General features: G+C 39.4%; 1 protein-coding gene across 2 annotated transcripts in view; it reads right to left on the minus strand.

Moving 5' to 3' along the window:
• Positions 1-20566, minus strand: part of EGFLAM (EGF like, fibronectin type III and laminin G domains) — a 72094-nt gene that overhangs the window by 31283 nt on the left and 20245 nt on the right. For both annotated transcript variants that reach the window (XM_085528796.1, XM_015848483.3), the window contains exons 4-9: positions 19069-19095; positions 15123-15240; positions 14443-14578; positions 8306-8472; positions 703-818; positions 135-471 (exon numbers count right to left, since the gene is read on the minus strand). In XM_085528796.1, coding sequence (XP_085384922.1) covers positions 135-471; positions 703-818; positions 8306-8472; positions 14443-14578; positions 15123-15240; positions 19069-19095 — 901 coding nt within the window. The remainder of the gene's footprint in view (positions 1-134; positions 472-702; positions 819-8305; positions 8473-14442; positions 14579-15122; positions 15241-19068; positions 19096-20566) is intronic.

Consider the following 20566-nt stretch of genomic DNA (forward strand, 5'->3'; position numbering starts at 1 on the left):
CTGCTGCATGTGCCACTGCTCAGAGGCCTCAGGCATTTCGCTGAGCAGTGCTGGGTGGTCACCTGTTGGGAAGCAACCAAGGAAGCACAGTCCTACATACTGGTGAAAAAGGAGCTCTGCACATAAGAACATACCTTCTGTGCACATCTCCCCTCCTTTCCCCAAGTTACAGTGGCAACGTGAGCCTCCTCGGTCATAGTCATTAACACAAAAGCTGTCTGCAGAACAGATGGTCTCATCACAGGAAAGATCAAAGAGGCGCGGGGCAGAGGACATGCTGCCCCTTCTGAGGGCCATGGCTGTTGTCACCATGGCCGTGGTGGAAGGTTGTGTGGTGGTGGGAGTGGGAGTGGTGGGCTCAGAAGTGGTAGTAAGGACCCGTGACAGCAGCCTGGAGCTAGACCCTGGCATGACCTTGGTTTCAACCAGAAATTTTCTGTTGCCTCCTTTGATAGCAGGAAGTGGTCTGAGCTAAAGGGAAAGAAGTAAACACAAATTAGTAAAACCTAATTTGAACATGGGCATGACATAAACACTTTCCAAGACACAGATCTGAAGTAACAAATCCATTCTCACTGAAGAAAAATAGGAAATTATGTTACTGTATCTGCGCATGTAAAATCTATCTGATGAGATCTGACACTTCAAAACATTAAGACATAAAAGAAAACAGAAATGTTGAAGTGGAATCTTGAAATTTACCTCTTCTATGTAAATGTCATAGTCTGAGTCATCCACATCAAATCCATCATCATCACCAGTGACTGTTTCTGTGATGTAACGATGTCCGTAACTTCCACTTCCTAACTCTTCAGAACCTGAAAAAACACAACTGGTGTACTCAGTTCATATGTTTTTAATCTTTACATACAGCAGCTGAAATCTTCCCTGACTTAGAACAGTGAAATCAGAAGCAGTTCACAGATATTTGTTCTGTACAGGCAACACACTTGTCCACCTGAAGATGAGACAGGTTGCACAAGTGATACACAATTTAAAGCAAAACAAGTTAAGACCTTCATGGAGTCACTTACTGGGTTTCCTTAACAAAGCAGGAAAAGCTCCATACTCCCATTGTAAATAGACTTTTATCTATAATTCCTCCTGTAGAATGGCTCCAACCATTTTTCAGCACGGACCACATTTTAATAGCCATATTTGTTTAGATCAAACCCTTCCTTTTCATAAATACTCCATCACTTGTTCACCCCACTGTCAACCAAATATCCAGAAGAGCAAAGGGTTAAGAATATATGGTTGAGAATATAAAACATTTAGTAAGCAGTGAAACAATGGGGATCATACATCAACTTCCCACAAAATACGCTGCAGTCGCTTAAGAACAGCACAGGTAATCCTGGCTTTGCAGAGCCTCTGTAAGTCCTGGCTACATGTGCTTGTTTATTTTGGCAGCCCCAGCTTGCCTGTACTTTCCTGCAGGTTAGCAGGTCCTTTTCAACACATCAAAGACAGAAAGTCCTGTATGGGACAGCAGTCTGCAGGAAGGAGACCTGGCAGCCCAGAGATGCCTAAGAGTCACTTGATGGCAGTGAGAGCTTCACTGCCGCCTCTGAACAACCTGATGCTAGGGTGATAGATAACAAGGCCCAGCAGGCTTAATGGACAGCTATGAAATTGAGTATGTGTGCGCTAGATAAAAGCACATGCCCTGGCTGGCTCACTGGCTACCCCACCATATTCTCCTGGGAAGCTACTTATCAATGGAGTTCACATGGCACACTGACACACAGAAAATGCAGAAGCAAATGAATAGAGGTAATGAGGCGCACAAATTTCCAACCAAAACAGACCAGGATAGAATATGTACAAGCCTCTCCACTCTAACTTTTATACTTAATCACATGTAAATAATACAATTCAACTTAATATCAAGTTGAATTATTCAGCACTGAGTTCTACTACTGCATGTAAGCAGAGAACTGACAGAGTTATAGCTGGTGATTAGATGAGGCAAACTGTACAAAATACAAATTATTTTTGCTAGTGACAGTAACTGCACAGGCAGAGGATAACAACTGAAGAAACAGGCTGCACATTTACAAACTGGTCCCAATCCTGCATTCATTACAGGGAAAAAAGAAAGCAAGAGAAAAAAAAAAGGGTATTAGCAAAATGTGGCCACAGCTTCATATTCCCAATATTCACATGAATAGTTACTAAGATTAATTGCCACCTCCAAATAATTTTACACCAGGAAGGAAGGTTGGCTACTTCTTTTCCATCCATCCACAACTGAATCAGAATACTATTCTTTGGCAAAAGCAATTTTCTATGACATGTATTTCTACAGAAGAATTTCAATGTGCCCAAACAGAAATCTTATAAAAGATACTTGTGGTTTACTGGAAATTGTACTAATGAAGCAGAGCCCAGCATTAACTCAGCTGTCTGCAGATGTACCAATTTGCAGCTGGCTGGAATGCTCTTCCTTTTCAGTCAGGTCTGTAATATTACTTCTTGCTCTTAGATTTACACTGCTTATATTGTTTGTATTTCAGAATGAATTTAGTTCTTCTAATGGATGAATTAAAAGAAAATTATCTAAGAGTAACAGAAGTCATAACAGTTGAAAAAAAAGAAAAATCACACATTACTGATCAGTCATGTGTCACAAAAAATCTAACCTGTTTTCAGACTGCAATGCACAAACTCAGTTTTACAATTTAGAGTGTAAAACTCAGTTTTACAATTTATAAACTACAGAATAAGTGCTTGTTATAGTCGAAATTCTTCCACATGCCTCCTGCTTTTCTTCTCAAGCAAGCTTTCTGTCTCTTAATGCATTCAGTAAGGATTTCAGTAAGGATGGTAGAAATGAAATAATACAGAGAGTCATGTATCTTTATATTAATTTGTAGGAAAACATTTGGTCCTAGTTTTGCATTCCGATATGTAGACTTGCTTACATGCATAGTATGTGATTTTAATGCCATGCTGTTTCTCACAAGTGTAACTCTCTTGAGTGGAGTTATGACTAAATGACATCAGTAGCCATCAGTGCACAATAAGACTTGGTAACTTAAACATGGTTCTCCAAGCAGAAGGTGTGCCTCTTTCATCTGGCAAAACTAAATGTTTCATGCTTTTCCAACAGAGGAACCTGGAATAAGGCATGTACACACTATTTTAAACCAGATGATGATTCCTTTTAAGCTATTTGAGCTGGTGCATTTACATCCAGCAAAGAAGGTATGGCTAATTGTGGCTGACAGAAAAGACTGCTTTGAGGCCCTTCTTCAAAGGCCTTCAAGATGTAAGTTTGGCATCACCAGGAAAAGTATTAAGATCAGAAACTGCCCTGATGTCCACAGGTCTCTCAAATGGCCTGAAATTCCCTTTCTCACTCTTACAGATCCATCTAATCTTCACATGGCACATACTACATTATTCTACCTGCCAGCATGTGAATAGTTTTGGCAACACAGGGAAGACAAAGAAGATTGCTTCTACCTATGTCTGAATGCGTACAGGTGATGAATATTCACCTAAAAGATCAGACACTATCAAACACCCACTGGCTTCTTGGTTGCTTTGCTCTGCCTTACATTTGGTGTAGGGTGGGTGTGACATAACACTCACACATGACATGACACAACAAAACTACAAAGCAATCAGAAAGCAGAGAATCTCTCGTGTTATCCCATACATTAAGAACGCTGCATAGATTTGGTGAAGAGCTCACCTCGTAGTGGGTAGCAAACCAGGACTACAAAGCAAAGCAGTCCACTGCAAATGCCAAAAAGAAACAACTCCAGAAATTATATATGCCCTGCATTACCTTACATCAGAGTGTCAATGTACAAGATGAAGCCTGTTTAAGACTCTCTCCCAGGTTTTATAATCCTGTTTTATATTTTAGTTTTTTTAATTAGAAAACATGTGGGGGTCTTGAACTTAAGACAGCTTCTTTCCAAGTAATCAGAGATTAAGCTGTATCAAAGATATATTTTTAAAAGCTAACAGAAAGCCACACAAACTTCTGTTTTACCAATTAGGTAATGAGGACCACAAGAACACCAATCAGAAGAGGACAAGAGGTAGGTGATATAGGTCAGGTTTCATTGAAGTGGTAACAGACTGATCTCCTTCATGCAGAGATTTTCTTACAGGTCTCAGTCCAGAATACATCCAGGCATTTTTATCTGAGTTTTACTCCTGCCAGTGACTCAGAGTGAAGCACCGAACATTCTTTGGTGGTTCTCTTGCTTTTTGTTGCAGTTTGTGTAAACAAATATAAATGTGGCCTTTGTAAAAACTTTGGAGACCTGTGGGAAGCAATTCTACAGAAAACATTCTCCATCCACGCTCTCCTAGACCCATCACCATTACTTCCATCAACATCTAGGCATGAGGGACTGCTCCTTTCCTGCCCCAAGCCTCAACAGGCTCATCCACTCCCTGTGCAGATTAAGCATTTGTGCCAATGCCTTTTTCAGCACAAGTCAGAGCATATGAATGCCCCCATTTGTGAGAAGCTAGGTGCTGATGGCCAGGCCCAGTGAAAAGGATGTACCCAGATTAAGCAGCTACTTCTGTCACCTTTACCATGGAGACAAGCAGGAGGATATTTTTAACATAAGGCACTTCCTCTGTCAGTCTGGCAAAGCCCAAGGCTGGTGACCTTCCAGGCACAGTGCAAACACCATCTGTTTCCCCAGGAGATTAAGGGTATTTAAGTGATGCAGGTGAGGACACTTTGTCTGATTCTTTGGGACAGTCCATTGCTTTTGTTGTTACTAAACTTGATACTTGAAAACTTTTGTTTTCAAGCAAATTGTCCATGACATTTTGAAAGATTTGACAGACCAAAAACCCCAACAACTATATAAGTGAAACACCTGCAGTCTGTGTCTGGAATTTAGAAAGGAAAAATTAATAAATTGATTCATTACATCATTTTCTTCTATTAAAAACAAAAACAAACAAACAAACAATAAACTAAACCACATTACAAATACACAAGAAAAGGATCACTGTAATATAAAGCAAATATGCATTTTTTTACCAGGTAAGTGGGCAACAGCTGATAATCAAGGCCACATGCTGTACTCGCAAAGACCTTGAGAGGTCTGTCACACCGGGTGATACAGTCAGCATACAGAGGAGCATTTTTACAAACAATAACAACCACTTTCTGTGCTGAACTGAGTGAAGAGTCCTGCAAATCCAGCCACTTTTCTAACAAAAATAAGAGACTTACATGTGAGAATGAGATGAGACCCAGCAGAAAAAGATGCCCAGGTAGAGCGGACTCTGCATCTATGGGTCTCATTGTCTCAGTGCGTTTGGAAGAACTAAAATATTTGCTAAACAATGCAGCATGGGCTGTGGGAGGTGCATTTTGTAGTAATGCTGGGAATTCACCTTTCACTTAAAATAAGTATCAGAATGTTATTAACTATTTTAAAACAAGCATAAAAATCCAGGTTATGCAAACATAAAGCTCCATGTTTTTGAAATTTATACACACTAAGGATCTGAGCACCAACAGTTCTGTGAACAAAGCAGTCAAACACTGTATGGACTTCTGACAACTAAGATAATTCACATATTTCTGAGAAATAATACCCAGGCTGTCAGAAAATAGCACCACGTATCTGGGGCATGCTTCACTGCTTATGTGGGAGGACAATTATAATGAAAGTAGTAATTCCTGAGATAGGTACCTTGAAAAGCAAAGATGCTTCAGTTTCAGACATGCTGACTGTCTGACACCCTTCCAGCAACCATAAGTGACTAAGAGCTGTCTGCTGGCACTTTGAGAGATTAAGGCATCTGGTGCCATCTGAGATGCATTATGGTCCTAAAGGCATCCCCAGAGGACTGCATGTGTCTGGGAGAGGTATGGAAGGCACTTGCCCTGCAAAGACAGTCAAAAACCAGCTGGTGTAATCCAGAGGACCTCAGATACACTGAATGTCTATACCCGAAAAACTGAACTGAGTGATTAGGCAAGCCAAAAGTAATTATTGTCTTTCTGACTACTGGAAGGAGGAAGGTATTTTAGTAGTTGAAGATACATAATGTAAAGTAGGAATTTTCAGTGCAGAAGCTTAACTTTCCTAGAAGCATGTAAGGTTGTCATGTATCTGGTTAGCCTCACACCAGTTTGACACAGACATCATTACTAAAGATAAATGAAAGTTTTATTCTCAGTCACACTCCTGCTTCCTGAAAACCACAGCATTTATTTCTAAAGGCATGCGTTCTCTGTCACCTTTGAACACCATTTCTCAGTCTGAAAAAGATGGTTGTTGTGAAGGCAGTTACCCAGAAAAAGAGAGCACAGTCTTTCAGGTGTGTCTGGAAGTCTATCTGTAAAGTCAGCCATGGAAAACAACACCAGATGGGCCAAGTAACTGGATTTGCATTGTCCATTGTATGTGCAGGGCTAGAGGTAGGTATAAAACCTCAGATAAAGCAGTGGTTCTGGGATATGAAGGTCTTCTTCAAGAACTGCCAGCCCTGCAGTTCAAGAGATCAACCTCGTGGCTGACGTTTCACCCACATGCCTAATATCAAATTCATTCTGAACCTATTCAGAGAGCTGAGCAACATCCAGGTGCAGTAATTATTCAGATCTGATCAAGATACATCAGTCAAGCTCATATCCAGTATCAGTCAAACTCATATCCAGTATGAACCTCTTCAGAAATCAATATTTATGTACAGTAGATGTAAATTCAAACTCCAAAATCTACTGACAAAGGTGATTGTTTAAGAGTCGTCTTGACCAGTCTCTGTAAAATAGGGGGTTTCCAATTTAAATTAAAAACTTTTAAAGTGCCTTTCCTAGAGTACTACAGTAGTAAGTACAGTACAAAGACTACTCCACCCTTATTAGCTTTGTGTTTTCAGACTAGAGAATGGAGACATACATCAGAGGTAAACAGGATACTGGGAAGTGTGTAAGTGTGGCTGAGGCACAAGAACCTGAACCTTGAGGGTCCAAGGCCAAGAAATCTCACAGCCTATTACAACTTCATGGTTTTTATAAATGTTTTCTTCAGAAGTTAGAAGTTCAGCTGCCACAACAAACATCATGCAAATTGTTCAAGAGATTCAAAGTATAGCAGAGGCAAAAAAAAAGGATGAATATCACCTTATGGGATCAGAGAAGACAAGAGTTTTCAAGATACAAAAGCAATTAAAAACTAACTCTTTACTGGGTTAAATCAATCATTGAAGACGCGGTCCACATTTCTACAACATGCTAATTGTGCTTACATAGCTCAACATCCTACTTGAGAATATATAAAATATATATATAATAGCAGCTGGCTAGTATTCTACCTGTTAATTAAAGATGACTGCAGCTGAGTGTGCATGTGAGAGAAGACAAAAATCAGACTTGTGGCTAAATTATCTATTAAAACTACCTGCAGGCATTTTATTTTATTTTTTTCCTGGTGTTCTATCACCTATGAATGCCTTCAGAACTGGATTTTGAAGTATTTAAAACCTCCCAAGTTCAAGAAGGATTTTGGCACATTAAGAGTATAGTCCAGTTAGGTCGCGTTCCCTACCATCATCAGCTCAGACTCCTGTATAGAGTCTGCACTGACATATGAGGCTGGGATTTGCTCACACATTGCACTGGCTCTGTGGGAGGTGAGGAGCAACAGCACCTCTGAGCCTGCCCTCTGACACATGGGTACTGGCAGAGGATTATACTCTGAAGAAAGCCATCAGGAGATGGAACACACAGGACCTATCCTTTATTTCAGTGTGCAGGTCCTGCACTGATGCACAAATGTGTACTTTTGTATGCATTTCCACCTAATATTTTCACATGTAGCTTCTCATGAAAATAGGATGCTTGTCTGTTTATACAATTATTTTTATAGTTGTGATTAGTACTTGAAGAGCCTTACCATTCAGGAAACAGTAAAGATTTGCCTTGATTTTTCAAAATACATATGTCACATACACATTTATGACTACACCTGAACAATTGAAACAGTCTTGTCTCTCTCATTTCTCCCCATGATATTCATTTATCAGTTCTGCATGAAGCTGGCCCAAAAATCAATAAGCAGCAATCAAAAAATATCTGGCAATGACCTCCAGAACAGAGAAATGGTGTGAATGCTTCTACCTGGAGTTTTAACCTTCATTTAAAGCTCAGTCTTCACAGGATGCTGCAAGCACCATGGGCAGGAATGAAAAGCATTGAACCAGGGTGCTTGTTAACCCTGGCTTAGAGAGGGACTCTTTCTCCAGCTTCCCAAAAAAGACTGCCCCCAGAATACAGTATTAATGACAAAATGGTGACTATACTCACTGAACGTTCGGACCACATCGCTTGGCGTGCTGGCAGGGCTGGATCCATAGGAGTTTGCTGCTCGCACTGCGAACTGATACTTGGTATTTGGGAGAAGTCCCTTGAGCACCATAGATTCCATCTGGATCTGCTCTCTTATTACTGTCCAATTGCTGTCAAAGTCTGGCCTTCAGGGTTAAAAAGAACAAGATCATAAGTAGGTAATGCTGGCTGTATAAATTAATTACCTTTAAACTTTCCAGTGAAATACATAAAAGAGATACAAGCCTGCAAAATCATGACTGAAATCCTTAATTCTTAAGAGGCCAGACAGTGTAATCGTTGTTTAGCCTGTGTCATAGAAAGATTGCACTACACAGTGATACAAAAATAATATTCTGATTTTGCTTATAAATCCAAGGAGGTGGTTTATTGGATACTTTGAAAGTCAGTTTCTGTTTGTCTGTTTTTATGGATTTGGAGCTCGCAGTTTTCAAATGAAGGTACATCGCCAGGAGGTCTCCATCTCCTCTTAGGCAGTATAATGCAATTCTTTGCAATAGATGAAAACTTCTGATTTATTTTTAAGAGCTGTGCTCTAAGCTGCTGCAACCACCTTTCAAACATACAACAGCATTAGCAAAATTAGAATCTAACTTTTAATTTCCCAGGCAATGAAGTTAATCTTCCCCACACTGAAAAATCTGGATACAGTGTTTTCTCCCTAGAAATGACAAAAGAACAATAATGCAGAGAACCTGGCCTTTGCAAAAATATTTTCTTAGCCTTTGGGCCATGCCTAGATAGGATTTAGACTCATACTGCAAACCAGTGGCCAACAAATGCCTGTTCTGTATGCATTACAATCCAGATGAAATCAGTACAACCATTCACATGGTGGTTTGGTCCCAGCGCCAACGTAGGAAAGCTAGAAATGCTTATGTTCAGCTGCAGAGGGATATGTGAAAGAGAAGGCTTGCTTCCAGAACCTTCAGAGAAAGCTTTCACACCATTTCTGCTCTTACTAAGGGAAGTTTCCTCAAGGAGGAAATTGATTGAGAAGGTAAACGAATGTAAACAAAATCAAAGCATAAACATTAAGTCCAGCACACCGAAAATATTTAAATTAAAGCCTATGAAAGTAAAATAGGGAAAGCAATGACCTTTCTGAGAAAATTATTTCAGTGCCTTTTTCTACGATGTCCTTGTGGTATTTATTACAGGAAATAACCTCCAAGTGCTCCCTGAATCTACTGATGTTTACATAGGACTAGCTGCAAATGCCTCCAACAGCCTTCTGGTGAATATTTTAACATAAGGCAGGCATTTTGTATTTGTTTATTTGCAGCTGGAAGGAAATGCCAAAGTTAATGTATGTTTTATTTTATCCGTCAATACAAGATTATTGATCACTGAGGCTTCACTCCTTTAAGCCAGCAGGGCAAGCGTACTGGTAAAGCTGTAGCTGCCTGACTCCTATGCAGTGGCACACAGGATGCAAATATTTTACTGTCTCACTAAAAATAAACCTAAAATAAGACAAATGTGCAAGATGCGGTGGCAGCTAAACAGACCATCCTCTTGTCACCCTCCATCACAATTTCCTGGTAAGCAGGAGGACATTGATGTTGGCCTCTCTGTCACTGTTTCCCTTTTCTGAGCTTTTGATGCCAAGGCCAAACTGAAAACTTCTAAAGTCTTTTCCAAATGAAAGCTGTTAACATCACTTCCGTCCACACACTCACTTTGCAGCATGTTCTCAGTTTTCCTACACACATCTTTTTTTGGCTCTAATTGCAACAGGAAGAATTCCTGCTCACTATAAAAAAACAGCCTTAAAGCCGCTTTGTAATGCAGCATGCCAGCATCAGTGCTCAAACGGAAAGAGCCCAAAGGAGATACTACTCCCTACAGAGATAGAGGAGAAAATGTCACAGCTCCACAAACCACAGGCTAGTCTTCAACTTCACTGTCTCTCATAAGACTTCCTTCTACAGAAATGAATAACAGAGGAAATGTCTGTAAATGTGTAAGTATCTGCAGCTGAAGGAGAGGGGAAAAAAAAAAAAGAGAGAGAGATTTATCGCTCGAACTTTGCTATTTCTCCAGAACATTCCCTGTGTGAACAAATCGGTACAAAACGATAAAATGGCAAACAGATGGAGAGAGGAACACGGTGAACTCATATGCTCAGGGCAGCCAACTCCTGTGTTTTCTAAGCTTGGAATATTTTGCTGAATTTGACTTTAAGTCAACTTTTACACTAGAAGGGCTCATTTTGATGCCACTTTCCTCATCTTCTCACAGAGATGCTTCCCCTGGACTAGCAGAGTGTTTGTATCCAGACAGGACCTTGCAGGGCTACTCCAGGGGATAACTCTGTGCAAGAGGTATTTTCTGCTCTGGAAGTGCAGCTGTGCATCTCCATACAGAAGTACGATGCAGTAAGAATCTCACTAATGACAGACTCGAAGTGTTTTTAAAATAACTGATTTATAGGTAAAGTTATTAGGACTGAACAGATATAAACTGAGTGCAGAACTCTGACCCAGCTATGTCCAAGAACATTTGGATTTTTGCTCTACATTGTTGTTTAGGGATCTGTTCAGCACAGAGAGGAAATGTTTCTGATGTGGAGAACAGAAATTTTACTCTCATTTGAGCTTTCTTTTAAAAATCAACTGAAAATGATTTAAGAGTGAAACACTTGCTTATAATCAGTTTTACAGGGTTTTTGATTGATTACTTATGCCATGTTTCTATTCACAACAAGTACCATGTTCAGCCTACGAAATGTTTTTTTAAGGTATACCTGAAGAAAATAAATACATGCAATACATTCTTACTTGGCACGGGAAATATTGAGAGCAACAAAAAAAATACAGGATATTTTTTTTAGTAATTATTTGCTTTGTTGTATCCCTTACTATAAAACCCTCTAACCAATATACCAGGTCAACTGAGGAAAAGCCTAAAACAAATAGACAACATTCCAGCCTTATTCTTCTTTAAAATGTTATGCTGACATTAACATCATTAAATGTTTCCTTCTTAATTTCTAATTCTACTATTTCTTTTTCTTCACTAATTATCTTTTCAGATATTTAACTCCTTCAGACTGTGAGGTAAGAGTAAAACCAGAAGTATCTGTTTCATGAATTAACCAGGAAAACTGAAAAAAAATATGGGTTTCTTTTTTGTTGTTGTTTGGTTGGTTTTTTGCAGGACTTTAGGAGGAGTCTCTCCAGCAGAACTGTTGTTTTGGGTTCTTTGCAAGTGAAAGCTATAATTGAACACCTACAACATCTGTGGTCTGGAAGTTCACAGCTGAGTTAGTTAAAAATTACAATTTCTGTTGTATACAAAAGTGCAATAGCCCTGTGTTCAGCTCTTCTCTAACTGTAGGATGAAAAGGCTTGTATATTCAAATCATTCTTACTGGGAAAGAGCCAAAATTTGCCCTATATGTTTTTAACAAACTTCAGCATGACATACTCAAATACGACAACCCAATATATTACAGCACCAAGGACAGACAGAGCAGAATGGATTCAATAATTAGACATGTCGGTATTCAGGTGAAAATGCCTGATGTTTTTGAGAAATTTCTTTTCAATAACTTATGACTAGAAACACAAACTACCTTAATGCCAAGGGTGTTGCTACACAGACTTTCATAACTTTTTTTTAATCATGAAATATTTTTAGCATAAACAACAGAAAATTTACACTGAGCTTCCAACAATCCCATGAGATGTCCCAATTTCAGCATATTCTTTTGTGCATTCCCTGTGAACTGTGTTGATAAAAGTAAGGCCTACATTCAAACTCCTGATCTTAAGCACTTAATCAAGCTGCGAGTGTGGTCTCCTTGGGATACTCTTACAGTCTAGGGCAGAGCAGATCTTGAGTTATCCCTGTTCATCACACATCTGAAATCGCTCTCTGCTACCCCCTGCAGCAAACTAAAACATCCCCAGGGAAACAATGCAAGTGCCAAAAAGTCTCAAATTCAGATCTCAAGCAGAAGGAGGCAGCAGGTTATCTCTGGTTCTGACAACATTCTGTAGGTGCAAGCAATTAATATACAAAATGTCCACGAGTTTGCAACACCCAATATCAAAACCGAGCAAATAAAAAGACCCTTCCTTCATCTCAGTCTCTCAGTTTCGTTCCTGTATGGTGAAAGTAATAGAATATGGTCCTGAGGGGATTGAAATTATGCAAACATGTCATAGTTTCTAGAAGCTTTGCTGCACCCACAAAAAATTACAGATATGCATTAAGTTATTAACTTTGCAATAAAAGCCCAGTGTAATATCTAAACTGTATTTCTTTAGCACCAGATGACTGCACTGTTTTGTTCTGTTTTTTCACTGGTCTTATTTCAACAGTTTTAACTTGTGTTAATGCTCATAGTAGTAAAATCTACATGGAGCAAAAGATAATGAAGCTTAAAGTTACATCTTTACTTCTAACTGCATTAGCGCTTACGGCTCATTGAACTTTCTACAAATACATACTCAAGCTTCCAAGTCTAAGAGAGCATAATCCCACATTTAACAGGAATACTTTAAAACTCAAACTAAACAGTATAATCAAAACACCGTGCTGTTAGCAAATTCTTTCCCAAAGGCTAAAACCAACAAAACACTGAAATTTCAGTACCTCACATATCTTGACTTAAACAGTGAAGCAATTTTCTGCTCTCCATCTGAACAAAAACATTTAAAGGTGTGCTTTCAACACATCAAGTGGAAATGATGATGCCCACTTCACCCATTAGTGGGCCCCTGGCTCTGTGACAATGTGTAAACTCTACTTTCCAGTAAAAGAACACAGACAACAGATGCACTGTCAATCAGAACCCAACAAAATCCCTTTCCTATCCAATGAATATATGACCATTAAGAGATGAAGGAGAGAGAGAGATGGCCAGAAAACAATTACATAGAAAAAATAACTTTGGAAAAATTGCATGGTCACATGATGACCATAATGCATCTTCAGCCCTTGTGTCCTGAATCCCAGTGCAATGAATATTGGATTCCCAATGAGTATGAGGCATTTTGATTCTAACACAAAGTCCAACGTAAGTTCACTAATGTGTTTTCAACTTGGGAATTCTTCACACTGTATCAGTATCTTCTATATTGTAATCACACACTGAAAATCAATGGTTTTTCTTGCTTGTTTTGGCAACAAAAAATCTCTTTAAAAATGAGTGTTTTTTTCTGAAGAATTACTTTTTGACCTTTGCAGCTTAGAACAGATAAAGAAACAATTCTCTCTTTTGTGGGAACCTCAAATAAAACCTGTCATCACAAGTTTTTCAAAGGGTTAAACTTCCAAAGGCTGAATTTTGCACTCACAGTAAGGATAAACAGAGGGACAAGCATGTGAAAATAAATAAGATTTGAATACAAATATTAGATTCCTCAAGCATATGAACAGCCAGATAGAGATACTTGCTAGTGCATGCATATACAACCTGTTCCTGACCTTTTACATGCATCTTACAAAGGAACTCACCTAGCAGCTTTTCACAGTTTAGAACTACTACCACAAAACTTAGAGAGTTCAACATAAAAGCAAAAGCAAACCAAAAACAAAACAGCACAAAACACCCACAAATAAAAGTCAACACTTCATGGACTGTTGATCAGTGCATGGGTAAAACAGCAAATCAGAGTCCTGAAACTCAAGACTTCATACACTCTCATCAGTTAAAAGAAATCAACAAAATGAATCTACAGGCCTGGGGTTTTTCCCTATAGCAGCCAAAGGCACATTTGCTCATGGAGATCACTCCACCACAAGCTCTACTCTCAGCACGTTTCAACAGAAGCTGATGACAGCAGAAGCTTAAAACTTAATTTACCCAGGCTTTTATTAGAGGAAACATATTAAACTAGACACTTTTTCCCTTCATCAGAAGGTAGGATATACTGCTGATTTTATATCAGTTTTGATTATTTCTAGATTGTCTTTAAATTTTCATGGTAATTCAAAACATATTGAGAGTGAAACCTAGCATACTATATAAAGTAATAAATAAATAACAAGAAGTAGTCAGTTTGATAGCACAATTTAGGAAAAAAACAAAACAGAACTATAGCACGCCACCACTGAAATTCAGTTTCCACTGACAAACTCGCCTGATAAACTCCACCATGTAGTATTGTATGGGAGAGCTTCCTTCACTGGCTCCAGGTTTCCAGGATAATGCTACTTCCGAATCAGAAACGACAACAATCTGGGGCTGATATGGTGGTGCAGGGGGCATGCAGTTATCTGCCGGAAGAAATGCAGAGCAGCATTAGAGACATGAATGGACTTACATGCACAGTAATGCAAATTCACAGACTTAGGAATCAAATCTATATGTTTCTACCTTCCCCTGTTGCCCCTCTAAAACTCTACATCGATGGAAAAGCAACAGTAAAGTATTGCAATACTGCATGTAACTGGGGCTTTGGTGACAGATCTGCTAGTGCTAATGTAAAAAGAAACCTCACCTCAAATAGTCTAGCAGGAATTTATTGAAGATTCATAACATCAGATGGGTATGAATCATCTAGGCTGGAGAATACCATCAAGATCACAAAGTCCAGTCACCATCCTGACCTACCAAGTCCCATCACTAAGCCATGTCTCACACCTATTTCAACATGTCTCTTAAATACCTCTGCTAACAGTAAATTGTTTCTAATCACTTTGCTATCACAGTTCATCCTACCCCCTGCTCACTCATTGGGCAAATTGAGAATTCACACTTAGCATTTACTTGCCAAGCTGATCCTGCCCTCACAGCTTCACAACAGAATGCAGAGTTTACCTCGGGATAAGGTTGTCACTTCTCTAGGCATGCTGGGTCGTCCCTTCCCTGCCCAGCCATAGGCTCCAACACTAACGCGATGTGGGGTGCCAGGTTTCAAATCTCCAATAACAACTTCCTACCAGAGTCAAGAGAAAACAAGACAAAGGCATTATGAAAGCCCTTACATGCAACTGCAAGGGTCACTGGGATCTTACACGATGTTTTCCATGCAGCCTCCTGGGAGGGCTGCTGCTTTCCAGCCCTGCTCAGAAAAAAACATGAAGGTCACCATGTGCTTCCTCTCAAGCTGCAGTTCCACCCCTGGGGAATCCATTGAGCTGATCTGGACCCACTTCTCAGCATAACTCTCAGGGCAGTTTGTGTCCCCTGTCATGCTTTTGCTGGTCAAGTTGAAGTCACATACTATTCTCTCCCTTGAGCCAATTGCTGGCCTTTGTTAACAGTGTGGTGCATTTTTCATTTTTAAAATTTTTATTTTTGAAATCAAGACCATAGGAGCTTCTGAAAATAAAGCAGTGCAAAGCCGTGTGAACTGACAATCTTGAATTTCTCATAGAGCAGAGCCTAATCTCAGCACCTCTCATGATACTCCCAGCTGGCTGTCCTCTTCATTCTACCAGCCTTGACCACTTCCCTTTTTTGTCCTTTTGCCATAAACACAGAAAGATTTACTCACAAACAGCTACCACGTGGAAGGCAACACTGTCCTCCATAGAAACTTCTCCAGAATATTTTTCAGAAGAGCCCACTAAATTCTTCCAGAAAGTAGTCAATGATGTTCTCATCAAAAAAATACATGTTTTAAAAAAATACCTACATAAAATTTCAGAGTTCATTACATGTAGCCTATCTGTGGATGAAAATCCCAGATTTATTAATTTTGACAGCACACTCAAGTAAACAGTTTATATGCCTCAGATTGCTTTGCTGTGAAAATAAATAAATAAATAAATAAATGCAGTTATGGAAAACTGTTGTACAGAGAATGTTTTTGTTTTTCATTCTCTGATATTGAAAACATTATTCACAGAGCACGTGGAAGTGTAGAGATCTCCTTTCACTTCAAGCTCAGACAGACTTTAAATCTGCATTTCCAGTTGCAGCAAAATAGTAAACAATCCTAAAATTTTATTATCTGCTAAATGTCCTCATGACGGCCTTTTGGACAAACTTTCCCTTTCTATTCTTTGGGGAACATATTTCATTACTACAACATCATTTAAAAACACCCTGCCATCTGTCATTTCACTAGCCATGGTTTTGGAGCTCTATCACTGATTTCCTATTACCAAAGACTGCCTGACCATTATCCTGTTTTTCCATTCTTCACCCTCGATCTGCTTAAGTGATTTGGATTCATCTGAAAGAGATGACAACAATTCTGAATAAGAAACTTCATGTGGAGAATTAGTGAGAACGCTCAAATGAGTGTATTTACCTATTTAGCTGAAGTGACTGTGATCATTCCAAATATGACCTGAAATGATGGCTGCTGAAAAGCAATATTGATGCTCCTGACACTCTACCCACCTTGTTATACATACTGTCTGTTTGCACTTAAATTGCGTGTACCTGTTCCTGAAAATATCTTATAATAAAAAATCCTCCATTATGTGTCTGATACTTTGATTGCTTTCACTCTATTCAAGAATAGTGCTTCAAAGAAAAAAAAAAAAAAAAAAAAGTGAGATGTTTACATACATTTGCCTCTTAACTTGCTTCACAAGTCAAATCTGTACTAAACTAAACAGAACAGATCCCATTGACTTCAAGGCCAAACAAAATCAAAGTCCTACTGGGCTATTTAGGTTCAACATATTTGTTCTCAAAACCTCAGTGAACTGCTTTCTTCTGCTTTTATTTAGGGGAAGGGCATTAAAATAAAGTTTGTTGCATCTCAGAGAAGACAGCAGCCTCACAGATAAGGAATTTTGGTGCTGTATGGAAAGGTCAGCTCACAATCATTGTATCTAATCCCTTCACTATCTTGAGATTGCTCCTGCATTTTGAAACATGGCACACGAAACAGAGCACTACATTCCTGATGAATCTTCATTAACATCAACTACACTTTCCTGTCTTACATGACACTCATACTAAAACCCTGCAGAATGACATCTGGCACTATCATTACAATATCACATTCTTCAACAGTGTGAAGCAATGCGATGCCTTTTCTGCAGTAAGGGAATCAGGTGCAGGCAGGAATTGTGTTCCTCCCTGCCTTGTGCTCCTGCCAGCTGTGCTGAACCCCTTTGTGGGCTGCATTCAAAGTTGCTTCACAGAAACCTGGAAAATAAATTATTTTCCAGATAAAATCTATTTTCCATTTTGTTTGGTTTTAATACAAAAAAAAAAAAAAAAAGAACCAACAAAAAAGAAACAAACCCCACATGGATTACAGTATCGCTGAAGAAGCTGGTTGTGATGACATTTGATCCTCCTACCAACCTTTCCCTGGTCTCAGCTACTCATTCTCCACTTTGTACCTCTGTGCCTGGTGATCATGTAGTCAGCACTGTTGTTCTCTGCCTCTCTGTGTCTGACCTAAAAGCCTCCCACTTTGAAAGCACGCTAATTGTTCTTGCCTTTATATATACAAACATGCCTAGCTTCATGAATACAGGCCCAGCAGAACAAAGCCCTAATAAACAGTACTGCCTCAGCGCCTCTACAGGCTGCTCTCATGTGTATACATTCTATATGATAGGATGATGCAGTGCAGATACAAGACTCTACCCACTTTGCTCATGCACAGGCACATGCACACAGGAGGAGTCAGTCTCGCTACAACAGTCTCACAGAGTCCAGAGAAGTTTCTGATAAAGCAGTAGAACTGTACCCACACCAGCAGAGGAGGCTTAGTGATGGAAATACAAATTATGCAGACTTAACCACAAAGCTCTTGCAGATTTCTGTTGCATTTGGTATGAATATAACAGAAAGTATTTTAGCAAGAACACCACTTCCTGGGGATTAATGACAGCTGGGAGCTGATTAATCCCAGTCAGTCACATTCTCCACATGTACCCCTCACAAGTGTTATTTTTATCAAGCAGAAAACAAGGCCCAGCCCAGAGCTTCAACTCCAAAATGCCACAATCCAAACTTGGGATTGAACCAGACAGTCCTGTCTTAGGCATGTCCCGAGGTCTCATCTGAGCAGCTTCCTCTCAGCCCAGCCTCTCTTAGTTAAGACAGTGAAAGCTGTGCCAGACCCACTGACTTCACTGGATTTCTTCATTTTTGAACACATCTCAGAAAAATAAATAAATAAATAAATAAATAAAATGCAGGAGTTTGTTGATATTTCAGTGTTTAACTGAAATCTCTGCCTTTATCCCAAACAAAGCCAAGCACCTCCTGCTTACTTCCTCCTCCACAATAAGACCAATCTGTTTACTGCTCATAGGAAGCAGAATGGACAGGGCTGGAAATAATTAATGTGAATAGCTCACAAGCTGCAAACTCACTTCAGACCTATTTTATAGGAGCTGCTGATCTCCCAGTCCTCTTCCTGGACATCAGCACTTCTGTCCTCTCTATTTCATCCTCCTCTCACACTGTTGGGTGCTGTCCCTCCCTGTGTGTCTGCCAGCCTTGGTGTCCTGATCTAAGTCTTCACTATCTGAATATAGCTGACGTTTTCTTACACAAGCAAAACATCCACAAACACTGAAAAACAGAATGAAGAATTTCTCCATCATTAAAAGTGGAACTGCTACACCCATACTCTCATTCCCCATCTTTACCTCTAGATTTTCAGCTTTAGTCACTACTATTTTGACTACAAAAGATCCTGTCTAAGTGCTAGCTAGAACCAATGTTTGAGATCAACAGGGAGATACTTTTGAGGCTGAATCTATGGAAAGCTCAGATCAGAAAAGTTTGGTCTTATTTTAAATCATAGTTGTGACTAAGCCTCAATTGAAGCAATACTTACAAAAATTGCTTGTCCTTCAAGTTGACCCTGGAAAAAATCAAAACAGGATTTGTTAATGAAGTAACACACTAAAAGGACACATAAGTAATGGGTCAGCAAAGAAAAACAAGGTCAGTACTGCATCAAATGGTATTATTTGGGTCTATTATTTACCTGTGTGAGTGCAGGAATACAGATTCTTTTCCCAGGGAGTAAGAGTTACTGTTGTCAGAATAATAACAAGAAAAATGTGCTGTCTGATCTTTACTGGCACTACCAGCAAGAATGCTATTTGATGGGTTGAAAAATCTAAGTGAGAAATACATAAAGACGAGAGGGAAGAAAATAATATGTCAATCAATAAATTATATATCATGGCCTTGAGATACTTTTGTTTGTCATGATCCCAGAAACCTATGGGAGTCAGAGCCAGAACTGGGTGACTGCTGGAAATCTGAGCAGTTCTCTCCCCCTTGCTTCTTACAGGAAAAGCTGCTGAGCACTGCCCAGCGTGGGCCAGAGAGAAGCAGTGAATGTATGTCATGGAACAGCAAATGGGGAGGCTAAGGAAAGAGAGGTGAGGAAATAAAGAAGAAAGAAAGTGAGCTGGAGGAATTAAAAATCAAGCTGTAAATAAGGACCACAAATAAAGATCCTGCAATGCTATATGTGCACACATAATATTTTGATTCCTGTGCTGGAAGTGTTGCTCTCTCAGGGACAGACTCTGCTCTTTACAGAGTGCATTGTGGAAGTGTTCCCTCACTGCATCTGAACCAAGATGCTGCTCCACCCTCTGCCTGAGCCAAGGCTGGAAAATTGCTGATTCTGTCTTGCTGAACTCAAAGAGCAGGTACCCTGCACTGAGGGGATGCTAGTATTTCATAACATCTTTTTAAAAGCAGAGAGCATTAAAACCATCCAGGAGCAAAGAGGGATCACCTCCATCTCAATATTAATTGCAGCAGAAGAGGATGGGCAGCATTCCTTTGTGAGTGGAAATGGAAGGTGAAATTGAACAGAGAAAGAGGAGAAAAAAAGTAAGAGTGTAGAGGGCAGGTAAAAGGAAAAAAAGAACTAAAGGAAAGGGGAAAAATAGGAAGCAATGAGAAAAAGAAGTGCTTGTGAGAACCAAAGAAATGGAAGCTGAGGAATCTTCTATGGGGTGGACTTGCACAAATGCAACAAAACAGTACAATTAATCTTTAAATTCCATACTTTGGGAGGCAGCAGTCCCATAGAGGGACTAAAAAAAAACCAAAAAAACAAAAAAAAAAAAAACATAAAACCACAAAACATTGAAAACTACTTGTTCCCTTTAACTTGTGCACTCATATGTGCCAGACCCTGCAATATACACACACTGATATTCAGGTTAATTGCTGCACAAATCCTCTTCCCTGTGTGAAAGTGCACATTTGAACTTAAAAATTCTCTTTCAGTAGACACCAGAGGTCAGTACTTGTAAGATACTTCCAAAATTTTATCAAGTTAGCCAGAGAATGAGGAAAAAATTGTA

This window comes from Coturnix japonica, chromosome Z, assembly GCF_054131305.1.
Source record: "Coturnix japonica strain WE chromosome Z, WE-NBRP24, whole genome shotgun sequence".
Classification (NCBI taxonomy): domain Eukaryota; kingdom Metazoa; phylum Chordata; class Aves; order Galliformes; family Phasianidae; genus Coturnix; species Coturnix japonica.